This window comes from Guillardia theta (genome assembly GCF_000315625.1).
Source record: "Guillardia theta CCMP2712 unplaced genomic scaffold GUITHscaffold_224, whole genome shotgun sequence".
In the NCBI taxonomy this organism is placed as follows: domain Eukaryota; class Cryptophyceae; order Pyrenomonadales; family Geminigeraceae; genus Guillardia; species Guillardia theta.
The window spans coordinates 69,268-71,086 of NW_005434452.1; the positions used below are offsets into that span (position 1 = coordinate 69,268).

Sequence of the window (1,819 nt, forward strand, 5' to 3'; positions counted from 1 at the left end):
CAACTTTCATTTTCCCCTTCTCCCATCCTACCTCTCCTCCTCTGCCTCGCGATTGCCTGCTCCACAGCTCTTTCCCGCTGCACGTCACCTGCTTCCAAGTCATGCTGCCTCTCCTCCCTCCCCCCCTCGCTCCTTCTTCCCCTCCTCCTCCCCCTCCTCTCACCCGCCATCTTCGCATAGAGAGCTTCGCGCTGCATGGAAGGGTCAGTGGCGGGAGGCAAGGAACAATGCCTCACCAATAAGCAGCGACTGCTCCACCGTCGTCGTCTCCTCCTCCACCTGACCCAAGCAGGACGAAGAATGAAGTAGACAGGGAAGGTGCAGAGGCAGAGGCGGGTCGAGGAGCAGGAGCAGGAGCAGGAGCAGGAGCAGGAGCAGGAGGCAGGAGCAGGAGCAGGAGCAGGAGCAGGAGCAGGAGCAGGAGGCAGGAGCAGAGGCAGGAGCAGGAGCAGGAGCAGGAGCAGGAGGCAGGAGCAGAGGCAGGAGCAGGAGCAGGAGCAGGAGGCAGGAGCAGGAGGAGCAGGAGAATATCAGTACAACCGCAAGCTCGTCATCATCTCAAGTTTCACCCTGGCCAGAATTTTCTCGTACTTGCTCTTGGCCTCCCAGTACTCCTGCAGCTCAATGAGGAGAAAAGAAGGAAGAGCGGGGAGAGGAAGAAGAAGAGGGAGGAGAGAGAGAGAGTTCGACAGAGCAGGAGGGACAGAAACAGGAACAAGAACAGACAGAGACAGAGACAGAGACAGGAAAGGAGGACAAAAGTGTTGGAGAGAGGAGAGGAGGAGGAAGGGGAGGAGGAGGTACCTGCTCGAGCTGGTGGAGCTCTCTTTGCTTTTGACTTAATTTCTCTTCCGCTGACAAAATTTCCTCCTGCACAATATCCTTCAGTTCCCTTCTCCTCTCCCCTCCTCTCTCCTCCTCTCCTCTCTCCTCCCCTTCCCTCCTCTCTCCTCCTCCCTCCTCCTCCTCCTCCTCGCTCCTCCTCCTCCTACACCTTGGCTTCAAGATCGCATACGTTGAAGTGGATGGTATATTTCACTTCCCTGCCGTGCCAACAATGGAAGGGAGACCGCGAGTCAGTCAAACGTCACTCGTCATACAATCACGATTCATGAGCACAGAAACACATCTCATTGCAAGGGTGAAATGTCTTGTTTCAAACACATCACATCCTGATCGTCGTGATAAGAATCCTCACCTGAAGAAATTGTCGCCTTGCACAGCAAACAAAACTTCTCCAGGCCGAAGGGGAGAGTACCTGCAGGAATTCATCTCATTACAAACTCTTGGGAAAACAAAGATATCTCTGTTCCTTTCACCTTCCCCCTCCCCCCTCCTTCATCCTCCGCTCTTCAACTACTTGCTTCCTCCACCATACCTCGCCTTCTTGTCCCTTCTTCTCTTCTCTCCCCCCTGCCTGTCCTTCCATCTCCTTCTCCATCAGATAGTCTCTGCCTCTGCCTCTGCCTCTGCCTCTGCCTCTGCCTCTGCCTCTTCCCCCAACTTCTCTTACCGAGAGGCCGTCAGCGTCTCCAGCCGTCGAAACACAGGAGGGGCCTCCTCCTCGTCGTGCACCTGCGGCGAAGAAGCTCAAGAAGAGCAAGAAAGGGGGGGGACAAGAGGGCAAACGACGGATACAAAGAGAAGGCGGAAGATGCGTAGCAGCAGGCACAGCGGCGGCAGCGGCTGCGGCAAGAGGAGGAGGAGCAGCAGCAGCAGCAGCAGCAGCAGCAGCGGCAGCGGCAGCGGCAGCGGCTGCGGCAGCGGCAGCGGCAGCGGCAGCGGCTGCGGCAGCGGCAGCGGCAGCGGCAGCGGCAGC

The 1,819-nt window shown here is 57.5% G+C and overlaps 1 protein-coding gene across 1 annotated transcript in view; it reads right to left on the bottom strand.

Moving 5' to 3' along the window:
- Positions 1-530: 530 nt before the first annotated feature.
- The window catches only part of GUITHDRAFT_148588 (hypothetical protein), a gene marked incomplete at both ends in the record, with an annotated part of 2,480 nt that continues 1,191 nt past the window's right edge, over positions 531-1,819 (bottom strand). The window contains 6 exons of the mRNA XM_005819433.1: positions 531-614; positions 805-870; positions 995-1,043; positions 1,199-1,258; positions 1,379-1,413; positions 1,514-1,575. Coding sequence (XP_005819490.1) covers positions 531-614; positions 805-870; positions 995-1,043; positions 1,199-1,258; positions 1,379-1,413; positions 1,514-1,575 — 356 coding nt within the window. The remainder of the gene's footprint in view (positions 615-804; positions 871-994; positions 1,044-1,198; positions 1,259-1,378; positions 1,414-1,513; positions 1,576-1,819) is intronic.